This window comes from Conger conger, chromosome 9, assembly GCF_963514075.1.
Source record: "Conger conger chromosome 9, fConCon1.1, whole genome shotgun sequence".
In the NCBI taxonomy this organism is placed as follows: domain Eukaryota; kingdom Metazoa; phylum Chordata; class Actinopteri; order Anguilliformes; family Congridae; genus Conger; species Conger conger.
Window position 1 is genome coordinate 54,914,605 of NC_083768.1, and position 16,123 is coordinate 54,930,727.

General features: G+C 41.4%; 1 protein-coding gene across 8 annotated transcripts in view; it reads right to left on the bottom strand.

Moving 5' to 3' along the window:
* LOC133136743 (protein phosphatase 1 regulatory subunit 36) overlaps positions 1 to 16,123 on the bottom strand; it is a 73,637-nt gene that overhangs the window by 28,252 nt on the left and 29,262 nt on the right. For 7 of the 8 annotated variants that reach the window (XM_061254439.1, XM_061254441.1, XM_061254435.1 and 4 more), the window contains one exon: positions 2,183 to 2,314. The exons of the other annotated variant lie outside the window; for it this stretch is intronic. In XM_061254439.1, the coding sequence (XP_061110423.1) occupies positions 2,183 to 2,314 (132 nt within the window). The remainder of the gene's footprint in view (positions 1 to 2,182; positions 2,315 to 16,123) is intronic. 8 annotated transcript variants of the gene reach the window in all.

The window sequence follows — 16,123 nt, forward strand, 5'->3', positions numbered from 1 at the left end:
TTACTTAGATTTTTGCCCTGAAAAGATTTTATCGCACTCACCATTATATAGGGGGCGACATGGCTCAGACAGTAAGAGCAGTCGTCTGGCAGTCGGAGGGTTGCCGGTTCGATCTCCCGCCCGGGCTGTGTCGAAGTGTCCCTGAGCAAGACACCTAACCCCTAAATGCTCCAGACGAGTTGGTTGGTGCCTTGCATGGCAGCCAATCGCCGTTGGTGTGTGAGTGTGTGTATGAATGGGTGAATGAGAAGCATCAATTGTACAGCGCATTGGATAAAGGCGCTAAATAAATGCCAACCATCTCCATATGTAGCCTTTGCCGTTTCCGTCTGGGAAATCTGTACCTCTCTGCCCATTACACTCTCTATCCTCCCTGCTACCCTAGTCCCTAGTTTAAATAATCCTGTGCTACCATAAGCATACACTGACCCAGTGCAAAAGTTCCCTTCCGGTTCAGGTGCAGCTCACCCCTGTCGCAAAAGGAGTCCCAATGCCCCATAAACCTCTACCCATAAAATATCGTAGTCATGTGTTAAACATCCAGATAAAGTTAGGCTTCCCTCTGCTTGCACATGGTACAGGTAGAATTCTGGAGAAGACTACCATGGAGATTCTGCTCTTAATCATTTCTGCTAATTCCACAAATTTGTCCTGCAGAACCTCAAACCTGCCCATACCTATGTAATTGGTCCCAACGTGGACCATTACAAACTGGATCCCTCCCTGCTCTGGCCACGATGTGGTCTGTGCGCTCCAGGATATCTCCTACCTGGGCACCAGGCAGGCAACACACCGTGCAAGATTCCTTTTCGCAAGCACAGACTATGCCGTCTACACCACTATGCATCCCCCACTGGTACTAACTCCCTTTTCCTGGAGGATGTGGCCATCAGGGTGCCCTGAGGCTCATCAATCCTCCCACTCTCAGAGACCGGGGCAATTCTGGAATCGGTTGGACATCACCACTTCTGGAGATACCGCCCTTGTGTAGTGTGCACACCCTTTCCCTCACTTGCGCCCTACTGTCACCAAACTCTCTCATCCTGCCTGGTCTGAAGTCTGCCCCCTCCCGGCTGTGGCATGCACACTAGTTCCCTAAAGGACATACTATGTAGTTCCTGGAACTCTTCCAATTCAGAGCTATGTAATCGGCCTGCAAGCCGGCCCACTAGATCCTGAATCTTGCTCTGGAAATGCTCAAAAAGCAAGACAATGGTGACAGACGAATGACTAAAGGAAATTGCTTTCCAGCAGAGTGATCATTCTGTACCCATCGCATAGCTTCGGCCACATTTTATCCCTAACCATCTCCTTCTCTCTCCCTAAATCTGAATGCTACTGCTTAAACGGAAACACAAAAAGCACAGCTTAAAGAAAGCACAGGTTGGCTCCGAACAGCTGGCAGCAGAAAACCGGAGAGATAAAAACGCCTCTTAACAATAAGCTTAGCTAGCTTGCAGATGTAACATATTAGATAACAAAATATGTTATGTTATTAAACTGACAATGGAAACACAAACCATCGCAGATTGTTCTCACAAAGACGAGATATAACAAGACCCAATAGACCCATATCCTTAAAGGAGCAAGTTAGTGTTCGAGCACCTACTGAACACCGATTCACAATGTTCCGAACAGCACCTGAAGCACAACTAGTCTGCTCTCTGTTATGCAGGCACATCTTGATTAAATCTTTATCTGATTAATCTTAACATTCATTCAAGACCGATACTGTCTATATAAAATGATGGTAATGCGAGCTGTCTCGTGATGAAAAAGGGCCCTCCTGCCCCCCTACTGACTTAACCTGCAAGTATTTCAGACTGTTGTGGATTAGAGTGATCACATATGCCACCAGGTGGTGGTTGTGCGAACAACAAGTAGTTACTGTGGAAAAACCAAAAAATATATGCAAATTTGCCACTCCCTGGCAGATCTCTAAATTAAATGCCAAATGAAACACGAAACCACTGTAGATAGCTAGCAAAATGGATGGGTTTGCGGAGAAACTGGTTGCTACAGTAACAATTCACACTGTCGCTGAACAATAATTGCAAAACTTTGTCGGACACAGTTCTGTCAGTAGACACTTTTCTCATAAGACTCATAAGTTGCTGAAGCATAAATCAACCTTTGCACAGACACCCTCCCACTCCAGTAATGCTCAGCAGGATGCACTGACTTTCCAGCAGACAGCAGGGGCAGGGTGATCTCCAGGAGCAAGGTAGAGTAGTGGATGGCCAGTTGCTTCAGGGACAGGTCCACTTTCATGCATGCCTCAGCCATCTCCTGTTGTTCTCCCAGACTCTGCTCCCTGGTACATTTCACACAGGAAGGACAGGGCACAAGCAACCATATTCAGTGCAAGTACAGTGGTACAATTTCTGTTCTTTTTGTTCTGTACTCCAGCACATTGGATTTTAGAAAAAATGAATATGAAACAGAATAAAATACGTGCAAAAAAAAATAGTACACGCATCATACATACAATACTTAATGACATAACACAGACATGACGAGTCAAAACATACCAACATCATAATGCTACTTTAGTGATTAACTGATCACAGTGATTAATTAAATATCAGACCACTTTGCAAGACCATCTTTACAACCATGGCACCCTGCTAACGGGTCCTAATAATCTTTTTTTAAACTCTAGTCCTACAACACTTTTTACTAGGGCCCAAGCACCGTAGGGTGCGAAGGACCCTATTGTTATTGGAAGGATTATTATTAGGGCCCAAGCACCGTAGGGTGCGAAGGACCCTATTGTTATTGGAAGGATTATTAGGGCCCAAGCACCGTAGGGTGCGAAGGACCCTATTGATATTGGAAGGATTATTATTATTATTAGGGCCCAAGCACAGTAGGGTGCGAAGGACCCTATTGTTATTGGAAGGATTATTAGGGCCCAAGCACCATAGGATGCGAAGGACCCTATTGTTATTGGAAGGATTATTATTATTATTATTATTAGGGCCCAAGCACCGTAGGGTGCGAAGGACCCTATTGTTATTGGAAGGATTATTATTATTATTAGGGCCCAAGCACCATAGGGTGCAAAGGACCCTATTGTTATTGGAAGGATTATTAGGGCCCAAGCACCGTAGGGTGCGAAGGACCCTATTGATATTGGAAGGATTATTATTATTATTAGGGCCCAAGCACAGTAGGGTGCGAAGGACCCTATTGTTATTGGAAGGATTATTAGGGCCCAAGCACCATAGGGTGCGAAGGACCCTATTGTTATTGGAAGGATTATTATTATTATTATTATTATTATTATTATTATTATTATTATTAGGGCCCAAGCACCGTAGGGTGCGAAGGACCCTATTGTTATTGTAAAGATTATTATTATTATTATTGTAGGGACTACAACTTCCACATTCCCAGAGGAAAATTCTGCGACGTCCACCACGAATGACGTCTAACTTGGTTCCCGTAATGGCGGGAGCAATAAACGGTCCCGTATAAGAGCAAGACACGTTCTTGGGATCTCTCTTCTTTTCCTTCTGCTACTTCTTCTGCTTCTTCTCTTCGACGCACCCTTTTTGGCCATTCGCTTCAGCTCATCTGCTCCGAGACTCGGACAGAGGCTGAATGCTGCACAGCGCACTACCAGGCCTACGGACACACCCAGTTACCTCGCGGTAACTTCGTGGCCTATAGCGAGTGGAAACTGGTGTACGCGGAACGCTACATCAGTTTACTCCTGCAAAGCTCACCATCGAACAACAGCAACAAACTTTTCCACCCGGAAAAAGGACAAGCGAACATCCTTCCAGCAACCGAGTGGACCAGACGACAGCGCGCGGCTAAGACGCCCCAGCCTGCGCATCTCTCCAGGACACGCATTCACAGCACCATCGCGGCTCCTATAAGGACAGCACGTCTTTTGGATCCAATGCGTATGGACTCAGTAAGAGAACAAACATTCAGGCATAGCCAGTGTTTAGTTTAGTCTTAACTGTTTTTGTGAATCTGTGTTTCAATATTTACCATCCTACTATTGTAATGTGTTTGGTTAGCTACATATATATGTACGTGAATTGATTCGCCGTCTTTTGCGCATATATAGAGTAAAACTACTCAAGTAGTCCCATCCCACAGCTAACTCGAACTCATTACCATATCCAGAACTCTAGCTTACTCAAGCTAGCTACTCCCACCTTTCCTTTGTTCAAGCGACACGCGCGCTCGTGCGCGCCCACACACACACATACACATACACGCCCTAACTTAACCTACTAAATTTCCTTACTAACTTCCCGTTAGTTTATCTGTTATGTGTTTGTATGTTTGTTTAATAAATATATTTTATTAAACCCCGGTGTCCGTTTTGGAATCGCATAGACATGAGAGCCGAGTTAAAGCAGTCTTTCGAAGAACTTCCAACCTTCAGGTTATCGGTATGTTTAATCATTAATATTGGTTATTTTAATTATTAATTAAGATACTAAATTTGTGGTTAGATATTTCTGATAATAGTAATTTTATGAGACTGATTACTTTTTGCAGTTATACTGCTACACAACGTTTAACTGGCGCCCCGGTTTCGTAGAGAGTAAAATCCCTGCGTTATTTGGCGGCCCGTGCGTGGACCCTACATAATTTGGAGTCCCGTGCGAGGACCCCTAGGGCCCAAGCACCGTAGGGTGCGAAGGATCCTATTGTTATTGGAAGGATTATTATTATTATTATTATTATTATTATTATTATTAGGGCCCAAGCACCGTAGGGTGCGAAGGACCCTATTGTTATTGTAAAGATTATTATTATTATTATTATTATTATTATTATTAGGGCCCAAGCACCGTAGGGTGCGAAGGACCCTATTGTTATTGTAAAGATTATTATTATTATTATTATTATTATTAGGGCCCAAGCACCGTAGGGTGCGAAGGACCCTATTGTTATTGTAAAGATTATTATTATTATTATTATTATTATTATTAGGGCCCAAGCACCGTAGGGTGCGAAGGACCCTATTGTTATTGGAAGGATTATTAGGGCCCAAGCACCGTAGGGTGCGAAGGACCCTATTGTTATTGGAAGGATTATTATTAGGGCCCAAGCACCGTAGGGTGCGAAGGACCCTATTGTTATTGGAAGGATTATTATTATTATTAGGGCCCAAGCACCGTAGGGTGCGAAGGACCCTATTGTTATTGTAAAGATTATTATTAGGGCCCAAGCACCGTAGGGTGCGAAGGACCCTATTGTTATTGGAAGGATTATTATTAGGGCCCAAGCACCGTAGGGTGCGAAGGACCCTATTGTTATTGGAAGGATTATTATTATTATTATTATTATTATTATTATTATTATTATTATTCTTTCTCTTCCGTCAAATGGGCATTTTTGAGGGCCTTGCCATGGCTAAAAAGTCTTGAAATTTTGCAGACACATCAGAAGTGGTGGCCGTCAGGATCTATCAGATGCTCAGACCTGGGTGTGGCCGAGGGACTCCACAGCGCCCCCTATTGCGCTGACCCCCCCCCCCCATTGCATTGTTGTCTATTGTGGGCAGGCACTTTGAACTACATGAAACTAATTTGGTAACCATGTGTGGCTCCTCAATTCAAACACATTTCTCATTCGCATTGATGGAAATATGCGAACAGGAAGTGAGCTATTTTGGATTTTGTGTGTTTTACACGTACTACACTTTTACGTACTCCTCCTAGGGGGTTCATCGCATTCACACCAACTGTGGTCAGAATGGTCTCAGGATATTCATGATGCTAAATTGCCAGGATATTTTTGATAGCTCAAACGGGATGGTCATGGCGAGGCGTGCAATTTTTATGTCACGCCGCGCCAACAGGAAGTGGTCATAATTTCATGGTCTACATCGTCTGATCTGGCTGATATTTTAGAAATATGTTTAGTGTTGGAGTATAATCACATCCATATCCCAAGAACGGGTCAATGTTATAGCGCCACCATCTGGCAACAGGAAGTGAGGTCTTTATCATATTTGTATGCCTTCCTGCTAGGGCATTCATCACATTCACACGGAATGTGGTCAGCATGATCTTAGGATAGTCATGACCATAAGCTGTGAAGGGATTTTTGATATCTCAAACGGTATGGAAATGGCGAGTCGTACAGTACACATATTTCGTGCAAAAAAATGACTTTTTTTTCGACATCGTCCGATCTGGCTGATATTTTACAAATATGTTCACTGTTGGAGTACAATATGAAATATATACATATCAATCGGGGCGTGGCTAGACAGCGCCCCCTATAATTATTATTCTCTTTTTTTTCAATGTATTTAGCATTTTTGAGGTGCTTGCCATGGATGGAAACTCACGGAATTTTGCACACACATGAGAAGTGTTGGCTGTCAGGATGTATCAGATGCTCAGACCTGGGCGTGGCCGAGGGACTCCACAGCGCCCCCTAATGCTTTGTCTTCTATTGTGGACAGGCACTTTGAGCTACCTTCACCTTATTTCGTACGCATGTGGGGCTCCTCTGGACAAACACATTTCTCTTTCGCATCCAATCAAATATGTGAACAGGAAGTCAGCCATTTTGAATTTTGTGCATTTTACACGTACTACACTTTTAAGTACTCCTCCTAGGGGGTTCATTGCATTCACACGAAATGTGGTCAAAGTGGTCTCAGGATAGTCATGATACTAATTCCAAAGGATATTTTTGATATCTCAAACGGTATGGTCATGGCGAGGCGTACAATTTTCATGTCACGCCACGCCAACAGGAAGTTGCCATAAATTCATGGTTTACATTGTCTGATCTGGCTGATATTTTACAAATATGTTCAGTGTTAGAGTGTAATCACATCCAAATACCAAGAAGAAATCAATGTTATAGCGCCACCATCTGGCAACGGACGTGAGGTTTTTATCATGTTTGTATGCGTTCCTGCTAAGGTATTCATCACATTCACACCAAATGTAGTCATCATGATCTTAGAATAGTTCCGACCCTAAATGACGAAAGGATTTTTGATATCTCAAACGGTTTGGCAATGGCGAGGCGTATAATATACACGTTACGCCCAAAAACAGGAAGTGGGCTTAATTCCGTTCTACATCATCTGATCGGGCTGATATTTTACAAATATATTCACTTTTGGAGTGCAATCACATCCATATCCACATTCATCTGGGCGTGGCTACACAGCGCCCCCTATGGCTTTTTTCTAATATTGTGGACATATACTTTCACGTAAATGCACCACGTCTGGTAGGCATAAGGGTCTCCTCAAGACACACACATTTCTCATTTGCATCCCTTAAGTTATCCCAACAGGAAGTGAGCTATTTTGGATTTTGTGTGTTTTTAAGTGTTTTTTCACGTACCAAACTTTGAAATACTCTTCCTAGGGGGTTCATCACATTCACACAAAATGTGGTCAGCATGATATTATAGCCCTGACACACAACTATGAACTGATTTTTAATATCTTGGAATGGTATGGCTATGGTCAGCCTTAAAATTAACTTGAAATGCTGCCCAAACAGTTCATGTTTTAATACAATTATGTATTAAATAATTTCATAAAGGTATTAAATTCTACATTGCCTGATTTTGAGGCTACAACTTTTCACATATGTTCATTGTTGGAGTGTCATCACGTCCATTAAGCAATAATAGTTCACTATTTTCGCTGGAGACTCATTATATCCAGTCTTAAAACTTCAACGCAAGTCGCAAATGACTCTCCCATTTCTAATACGCGACTGCCATCTACTGGCGAAAGTTGGTATTGCATATATCTTGCAATGACGTTCAATGTTATTTGGTTTAAAAAAAACCGTGTTGTAGCATTTTAAGGACTCAATACAAAACAGCTGTTCGGAAAGTTAGCTTGAAAATCAAGAAGCCTTATTAAGGAATTCGAGCCGTTTCTATTTGACTTCATTCGGTTGAAGTGAATGCCGTAACCCAATTAAATGTAATTCGCGTCGGAATACACATAATAGCCTACACTGTCAACGTGAAATAAAAATATATAGAGGTTTAAATCGATCCTATATTGGGACATTTGTTATGATGGCTGGTGCAACGGGCATTTTCGGTACCGTTGACCATAATCGAATGCTAGCATTTATATCATTACACTGACCAAGTCCTGTTAAAAAGCACATCACCTTTGTGGAAACAGTGAAGTTGTCTACACAATCTATTCTACTCACAGACTAACTGCGTCGCTGTAACTTCCCCCCATTTCTGATACGGGGATTCCATTTATTGGCAGAAAGTGGAACTTTTATATTTTTCTTCCTTCAAGTGATTTTTCAACGATAGCTTTTTGTTTTTTTTCTAGCGAGCCAGTAGGCATAACGATGTATGATTTACAGCTGCAGCCTACGTGACAAAATGTATTGACAACACCCAGCCCGACGTTTCTTTGCATCTATTTTCATTTTTGAATAGAATATCTGAAATAAATATTAAAGACATTTAATGACTGTCTTTAACTGGCAGGAGAGTAGCATATATTTAAAAGAGTCAAAAGTCAAAAAGAAACGTTAACGTTTGAGATGGCTGTGGTCCAACTCTGTGTTAACATGAGACCGTTATGTTCAACAAAGGTATGGCATGCAGGTCGTTGCGAGATGACGCGCATTGGCTAACAGCAGCCAGCCTGTCCACTGTCTGTGTGAGTCAAAAAAACAGGTCAGCTACGTTTGTTTACATGAATAGAAAACTTTCAGTTAAATCGCCAGATATGTTAGTTTATTTTGCTTGTCATTAAACACGAATTAAGAGAACATACAATTTCGCTAGGAATTTTTGACTTAATATGAAAATACCGGATTGAGGGCAGAGACTTGGCATCTCCTTTAGATTTGGCTGAACAAATGCGTTTCAGGCAGCATAATTACCGGTGAAATGGAAAAAAATGATGCTGGCTAACTCGACGTTTAATGCAATATTATCCGACACTTCGGAGAGAAATTATTTAACCAGGATTAAAGGAAACATACAACTTTTGGCCAATAGATAACGTACGTGTATAAGAGGGCAGTATAGCTTAATGGTTCAGACAGTGGATTAAGACATGCAAGGTCCGCGGTTCCATCCCCGGTGCGGCCACAATAAAGATGAATAGTTTCTTTACGCCAATGGTTCTATTTTGAGTGCATATTTATAACCGAATGACTTCTCAAGCGTAAATTGTGCCTCCCGCTGTAAAATCTATTGAAATTAATTCATCTCTGCTCTCCATACAGGACTGGAGCATATTATTACACTGTGCAAGCAAGAAGTAATTTTTGTTTCATTCTACATTGTCTGATGTGGCAGAAACTTCACACATGTTCATTTTTGGAGTGTAATCTCATCCATATACCAAGAAAGGCTCAATGGCATAGCGCCACCATCTGGCAACAGGAAGTGGCTTTAATTTTACTTGACATCTTCCAATTTGGCTGAAAATGGACAAATATGTTAATTATTGGAGTGTAATCAAATCCATGAACCATACACGGCTCAATATTATACCGCCACCATCTGGCAACAGGAAGTGGCTTAAATTTTACGTGACATCTTCCAATTTGGCTGAAAATGTACAAATATGTTAATTATTGGAGTGAAATCAAATCCATAAACCATACACGGCTCAATATTATAGCGCCACCATCTGGCAATAGGAAGTGAGGCTTATATCATTGATGCATTCCAATAGCAGCAGAAACATCTTCATTGATCAAAGGGGAATTCCTGTGCACACTATACGTTGTCCAGGAAGGTGATTATTTCCAAAGTGTGTACATATTGTGAAACATGTCATTGGCACAACTGTGCCACCAAGGCGGTTGCGCCCATGGTGCTTGGGCCCGTTCATTGCTGCTTGCAGCTATATTTATTATTATTATTATTATTATTAGGGCCCAAGCACCGTAGGGTGCGAAGGACCCTATTGTTATTGGAAGGATTATTATTAGGGCCCAAGCACCGTAGGGTGCGAAGGACCCTATTGTTATTGTAAAGATTATTATTAGGGCCCAAGCACCGTAGGGTGCGAAGGACCCTATTGTTATTGTAAAGATTATTAGGGCCCAAGCACCGTAGGGTGCGAAGGACCCTATTGTTATTGGAAGGATTATTATTATTATTATTATTAGGGCCCAAGCACCGTAGGGTGCGAAGGACCCTATTGTTATTGGAAGGATTATTATTATTATTATTATTAGGGCCCAAGCACCGTAGGGTGCGAAGGACCCTATTGTTATTGTAAAGATTATTATTATTATTATTATTATTATTATTATTATTATTATTCTTTCTCTTCCGTCAAATGGGCATTTTTGAGGGCCTTGCCATGGCTAAAAAGTCTTGAAATTTTGCAGACACATCAGAAGTGGTGGCCGTCAGGATGTATCAGATGCTCAGACCTGGGTGTGGCCGAGGGACTCCACAGCGCCCCCTATTGCGCTGACCCCCCCCCCCCCCCGCATTGTTGTCTATTGTGGGCAGGCACTTTGAGCTACATGAACCTAATTTGGTAAGCATGTGTGGCTCCTCAGTTGAAACACATTTCTCATTCGCATTGATGCAAATATGCGAACAGGAAGTGAGCTATTTTGGATTTTGTGTGTTTTACACGTACTACACTTTTACGTACTCCTCCTAGGGGGTTCATCGCATTCACACCCACTGTGGTCAGAATGGTCTCAGGATATTCATGATGCTAAATTGCCAGGATATTTTTGATAGCTCAAACGGGATGGTCATGGCGAGGCGTGCAATTTTTATGTCACGCCGCGCCAACAGGAAGTGGCCATAATTTCATGGTCTACATCGTCTGATCTGGCTGATATTTTAGAAATATGTTTAGTGTTGGAGTATAATCACATCCATATCCCAAGAACGGGTCAATGTTATAGCGCCACCATCTGGCAACAGGAAGTGAGGTCTTTTTCATATTTGTATGCCTTCCTGCTAGGGCATTCATCACATTCACACGAAATGTGGTCAGCATGATCTTACGATAGTCATGACCATAAGCTGTGAAGGGATTTTTTATATCTCAAACAGTATGGAAATGGCGAGTCGTACAGTACACATATTTCGTGCAAAAAAATGACTTTTTTTTCGACATCGTCCGATCTGGCTGATATTTTACAAATATGTTCACTGTTGGAGTACAATATGAAATATATACATATCAATCGGAGCGTGGCTAGACAGCGCCCCCTATAATTATTATTCTCTTTTTTTTCAATGTATTTTGCATTTTTGAGGTGCTTGCCATGGATGGAAACTGACGGAATTTTGCACACACATGAGAAGTGTTGGCTGTCAGGATGTATCAGATGCTCAGACCTGGGCGTGGCCGAGGGACTCCACAGCGCCCCCTAATGCTTTGTCTTCTATTGTGGACAGGCACTTTGAGCTACCTTCACCTAATTTGGTATGCATGTGGGGCTCCTCTGGACAAACACATTTCTCTTTCGCATCGAATCAAATATGTGAACAGGAAGTCAGCCATTTTGAATTTTGTGCATTTTACACGTACTACACTTTTAAGTACTCCTCCTAGGGGGTTCATTGCATTCACACGAAATGTGGTCAAAGTGGTCTCAGGATAGTCATGATACTAATTCCAAAGGATATTTTTGATATCTCAAACGGTATGGTCATGGCGAGGCGTACAATTTTCATGTCACGCCGTGCCAACAGGAAGTAGCCATAAATTCATGGTCTACATTGTCTGATCTGGCTGATATTTTACAAATATGTTCACTGTTAGAGTGTAATCACATCCAAATACCAAGAAGAAATCAATGTTATAGCGCCACCATCTGGCAACGGAAGTGAGGTTTTTATCATGTTTGTATGCGTTCCTGCTAGGGTATTCATCACATTCACACCAAATGTAGTCATCATGATCTTAGAATAGTCCTGACCCTAAATGACGAAAGGATTTTTGATATCTCAAATGACTCTCCCATTTCTAATACGCGACTGCCATCTACTGGCAAAAGTTGGTATTGTTTCTCTTTTTCTTGGATGAAGTGATTTCTCAATGAAAAGTTTTGTTTCTTTTTGCGAGCCAGTAACCATAACGATGTATGAGTAACAGCGGCAGCCTACGTGACAAAATGTACTGACAACACCCAGCCCACAGCAACGTTTTTTCTCATCTACCTTAATTATATGGATTGAATAACTAAAATAAAAGACAGGCTTTTAATGGCAGGAAAGTATCATATATTTAAAAGATTAACACATATAATGCATATCTTGCAATGACGTTCAATGTTATTTGGTTTTAAAAAAACCGTGTTGTAGCATTTTAAGGACTCAATACAAAACAGCTGTTCGGAAAGTTGGCTTGAAAACCAAGAAGCGTTATTAAGGAATTCGAGCCGTTTCTATTTGACTTCATTCGATTGAAGTGAATGCCGTAACCCAATTAAATGTAATTCGCGTCGGAATACACATAATAGCCTACACTGTGAACGTGAAATAAAAATATATAGAGGTTTAAATCGATCCTGTATTGGGACATTTGTTATGATGGCTGGTGCAACAGGCATTTTCGGTACCGTTGACCACCATAATCGAATGCTAGCATTTATATCATTACACTGACCAAGTCCTGTTAAAAAGCACATTTTTGGTTCCTTTGTGGAAACAGTGAAGTTGTCTACACAATCTATTCTACTCACAGACTAACTGCGTGGCTGTAACTTCCCCCCATTTCTGATACGGGGATTCCATTTATTTGCAGAAAGTGGTACTTTTATTTTTTTCTTCCTTCAAGTGATTTTTCAACGATAGGTTTTTGTTTTTTTCTAGCAGCAGTAGGCATAACGATGTATGATTTACAGCTGCAGCCTACGTGACAAAATGTATTGACAACACCCAGCCCAACGTTTCTTTGCATCTATTTTCATTATATGAATTGAATATCTGAAATAAATATTAAAGACATTTAATGACAGTCGTTAACTGGCAGGAGAGTATCATATATTTAAAAGAGTAACACATGAAGTCAAAAAGAAACGTGAGCGTTTGAGGTGGCTCTGGTCTTACTCTGTGTTAACATGAAACCGTTATGTTCAACAAAGGTATCGCATGCAGGTCCTTGCGAGATGACAGGCATGGGCTAACAGCAGCCAGCCTGTCCACTGTCTGTGTAGGTCAAAAAACAGGTCAGCTACGTTGGTTTACAAGAATAGAAAACTTTCAGTTAAATCGCCAGCTATGTTAGTTTATTTTGCTTGTCATTAAACACGAATTAAGAGAACATACAATTTCGCGAGGAATTTTTGACTTAATATGAAAATACCGGATTCAGGGCAGAGACTTGGCATCTCCTTTAGATTTGGCTGAACAAATGCGTTTCAGGCAGCATAATTACCGGTGAAATGGAAAAGAATGATGCTGGCTAACGAGACGTTTAATGCAATATTATCAGACACTTCATAGAGAAATTATTTAACCAAGATAAAAGGAAACATACAACTTTTGGCCAATAAATGGCGTACGTGTATAAGAGGGCAGTATAGTTTAATGGTTCAGGCAGTGGATTAAGACATGCAAGGTCCGCGGTTCCATCCCCGGTGCGGCCACAATAAAGTTGAATAGTTTCTTTAAGCCAATGGTTTTATTTTGAGTGCATATTTATAACCGAATGACTTTTCAAGCATAAATTGTGCCTCCCGCTGTAAAATCTATGGAAATTAATTCATCTCTGCTCTCCATACAGGACTGTAGCATGTTATCACAATGTGCAAGCAAGAAGTTGTTTTTGTTTCATTCTACATTGTCTGATGTGGCAGAAACTTCACACATGTTCATTTTTGGAGTGTAATCTCATCCATATACCAATAAAGGCTCAATGGCATAGCGCCACCATCTGGCAACAGGAAGTGGCCTTAATTTCACTCGACATCTTCCGATGTGGCTGAAAATGTAGAAATATTTTTATTATTGGAGTGTAATTAAATCCATATACCAAAAATTGCTCAATGTTATAGCCCCACCATCTGGCAACAGGAAGTGGCTTTAATTTTACTCGACATCTTCCAATTTGGCTGAAAATGTACAAATATGTTAATTTTTGGAGTGAAATCAAATACATAAACCATACCCTGCTCAATATTATAGCGCCACCATCTGGAAATAGGAAGTGAGGCTTATATCATTGATGCATTCCAATAGCAGCAGCAACATCTTCATTGATCAAAGGGGAATTCCTGTGCACACTATACGTTGTCCAGGAAGGTGATTATTTCCAAAGTGTGTACATATTGTGAAACATGTCATTGGCACAACTATGCCACCAAGGCGGTTGCGCCCATGGTGCTTGGGCCCGTTCATTGCTGCTTGCAGCTATATTTATTATTATTATTCTTTTTTTTTCAATGTTTTGTGCATTTTTGAGGTGCTTGCCATGGATGAAAACTCACAGAATTTTGCAAACACATCAGAAGTGGTGGCTGTCAGGTTGTCGCAGATGCTCAGACCTGGGCGTGGCTGAGGGACTCCACAGCGCCCCCTATTGCATTGTCATCTATTGTGGGCAGGCACTTTGAGCTACCTTCACACAATTTAGTAGGCATATAGCACTCCTCGGTCCAAACACATTTCTCATTCACATCTAATCAAATATACAAAGAGGAAGTCAGCCATTTTGGATTTTGTGCGTTTTACACGTACTGCACTTTTAAGTACTCCTCCTAGGGGGTTCATCACATTCACACCACCTGTGGTCAGAATGGTCTCAGGATATTCATGATGCTAAATTGCCAGGATATTTTTGATAGCTCAAACGGGACGGTCCTGGGGAGGCGTATAATTTTTATGTCAAGCCACGCCAACAGGAAGTGGCCGCAATTTCATGGTCTACATCGTCTGATCTGGCTGATATTTTAGAAATACGTTTATTGTTGGAGGCTAATCACATCCATATCCCAAGAACGGGTCAATGTTATAGCGCCACCATCTGGCAACAGGAAGTGAGGTCTTCATCATATTTGAATGCCTTCCTGCTAGGGCATTCATCACATTCACACGAAATGTGGTCATCATGATCTTAGGATAGTCATAACCATAAGCTGTGAAGGGATTTTTGATATCTCAAACGGTATGGAAATGGCGAGTCGTAAAGTACACATATTGCGTGCAAAAAAATGACTTTTTTTTCGACATCGTCCGATCTGGCTGATATTTTACAAATATGTTCATGTTGGAATACAATATGAAATATGTACATATCAATCGGGGCGTGGCTAGACAGCGCCCCCTATAATTATTATTTTCTTTTTTTTCAATGTATTTTGCATTTTTGAGGTGCTTGCCATGGATGAAAACTCACAGAATTTTGCACACACATGAGAAGTGGTGGCTGTCAGGACGTATCAGATGCTCAGACCTGGGCGTGGCCGAGGGATTCCACAGCGCCCCCTAATGCTTTGTCTTCTATTGTGGACAGGCACTTGGAGCTACCTTCACCTAATTTGGTATGCATGTGGGGCTCCTCTGGACAAACACATTTCTCTTTCGCATCCAAGCAAATATGTGAACAGGAAGTCAGCCATTTTGAATTTTGTGCATTTTACACGTACTACACTTTTAAGTACTCCTCCTAGGGGGTTCATTGCATTCACACGAAATGTGGTCTAAGCGGTCTCAGGATAGTCATGATACTAATTCCAAAGGATATTTTTGATATCTCAAACGGTATGGTCATGGCGAGGCGTACAATTTTCATGTCACGCCGCGCCAACAGGAAGTAGCCATAAATTCATGGTCTACATTGTCTGATCTGGCTGATATTTTACAAATATGTTCACTGTTAGAGTGTAATCACATCCATATACCAAGATGAAATCAATGTTATAGCGCCACCATCTGGCAACGGACGTGAGGTTTTTATCATGTTTGTATGCGTTCCTGCTAGGGTATTCATCACATTCACACCAAATGTAGTCATCATGATCTTAGAATAGTCCTGACCCTAAATGACGAAAGGATTTTTGATATCTCAAACGGTTTGGCAATGGCGAGGCGTATAATACACACGTTACACCCAAAAACAGGAAGTGGGCTTAATTCCGTTCTACATCATCTGATCGGGCTGATATTTTGCAAATATATTCACTTTTGGAGTGCAATC